The sequence below is a fragment of the Gossypium hirsutum genome, chromosome A10 (assembly GCF_007990345.1).
Source record: "Gossypium hirsutum isolate 1008001.06 chromosome A10, Gossypium_hirsutum_v2.1, whole genome shotgun sequence".
NCBI classification, from domain to species: domain Eukaryota; kingdom Viridiplantae; phylum Streptophyta; class Magnoliopsida; order Malvales; family Malvaceae; genus Gossypium; species Gossypium hirsutum.
Genome location: NC_053433.1, coordinates 103,169,597 through 103,171,347, shown reverse-complemented (window position 1 = coordinate 103,171,347; position 1,751 = coordinate 103,169,597). Strand labels below are relative to the sequence as shown.

Sequence of the window (1,751 nt, the reverse complement as noted above, 5' to 3'; positions counted from 1 at the left end):
AGATGGAAAAATTATTTTAACAAGGTGGCATGATAAGGTAAAATAGTAGAGGATAAAAAAATGAAATGATGATATAAATAGATAAGTAGATGAATAAAGAAAATAAATAAAAAGGTAAAATAAAAAATGTCATACTAGTGAGTAATAATAAGGCAAATATAATGAAAGTGAAAATATTAATTTATAACAATGATTTCATGTCGTGATTACTATCATAATGTGAATAATGAAATAATAATAATAATAATAATGAGGGCAAAAAATGCACAATAAAAAGGAAATATAAATAACATCAATTTTAAGTATTAAAAAAGAGTAAAGGAATAATAAATAAATAAATAAATGATAAAATAGTTCATAAAAGGGTGAAATTAAATAAATAAAGGACTGAATTGGAATTTAAATGAAATTAAAAGCATAAATCATAATAAATTAAATAATAAAGCAGAATAAATGACTAAAATAAAATGCGAGAAAAGGAATAGGGACCAAATTGGAAATTATTTCCAACCCCATTAAAGAGTGACCAAATTCGTGAAGAATTTGTGAAGTTTTTCTGAAATTGGTCTGCATAAGCTTTGAAAACAGTGGGAGGACTTGATCTTGCCATGTATACGTTCCCCTTGTTGTCCTCCAGTCCAACAGGGACCTAATCACATATATTCCAACAATTAAAATAAGGGATAACACCCAAAACAGGTATCTATCTTTTTTGGTTCAATGACTAACCTTTGAGAGCCAATGAATCCCATAGGAAGAATGCACAAAGTGCAAACTTTTGGTTGGAAGGAGTCTGTGATAGAAAGAACCTGCAACTCCTCCTATAAAACACCTTTCCTGCAACATATCTCCTCTCTCTTTCTTAAGCCTCTCATAGAATCCAGGAATTGACTTAAACACAAAATTGAAGTTATTCTCTGGGAGATCATTTAGAAGCACTTCAAACTCGGGTAACTTCAACTGTTCTTGTTGACATATCCCATGAACGGTGTCAATAATGTGCCATATAGCCAAGAAGACATTAGGACCTGAAGAGCAACCCAAGTCTGCCACCTTCATACAAACTGGAACAATCTTCTTGAATGCATCTGTGATAGATTCTTCAATAATTGGCCTTATTTTCAATATTACTTGTTTCTGAAAGAATATTTAACATAAGGAAGAAGATGAAGATGTTGAAAAAAAGAAAAAGAACATATATAATGGAGAACTGACGAATATTAAAATTACAGATGAAAGAAGGACGGAAAGAGACCTGAAAAGATGAATTATTAGCATAGCTAATTTCATGATCTGCTGCATTCATGTGAAGAATCATTTCTGCATCCATTTTGCTTATTTACTTCAAAAACTTGATGTAATGTTGCGTTTGTCCATGCTCATTCCTTACGACTCTATATATATAAATATAATAATTATCCCTAGAACTTGTTTTGTCTTGAGCTATTCACCACAATTAACTCGTGATTTGGTCAATAAAGTTAATCATTTCTTAGGAAGCCTCCGGAGGCTGCCGTATTAGTAAAATAATATTAAAATATAAATATAAATCAAATTTTAATATCTTATATTTGAAATTACATTTGAAAGTAATATTTGATATATAATAAAATGATAGACCCGTCTTCAAAAATATGAAATCATATCTCGAGACACAAATTTTAATGTTTTGAGACGGTCAAACTTTGAAGCAAAAATAATTAAAATAATTTGAAGTTTGTCTTGAGACAAGAAATCCTCTATATTAAAAG

At 29.5% G+C, this 1,751-nt stretch overlaps 1 protein-coding gene across 1 annotated transcript; it reads right to left on the bottom strand.

Moving 5' to 3' along the window:
• Nucleotides 1-422: 422 nt before the first annotated feature.
• LOC107896211 (probable methyltransferase TCM_000331) lies at nucleotides 423-1,362 on the bottom strand. Its single transcript, XM_016821312.2, has 3 exons — nucleotides 1,256-1,362; nucleotides 730-1,137; nucleotides 423-649 (listed from the first exon to the last, which is right to left on the bottom strand). The coding sequence occupies exons 1-3, from the start codon at nucleotides 1,328-1,330 to the stop codon at nucleotides 458-460; spliced, it is 675 nt and encodes a 224-aa protein (XP_016676801.1). The 5' UTR covers nucleotides 1,331-1,362; the 3' UTR covers nucleotides 423-457.
• Nucleotides 1,363-1,751: the final 389 nt, after the last annotated feature.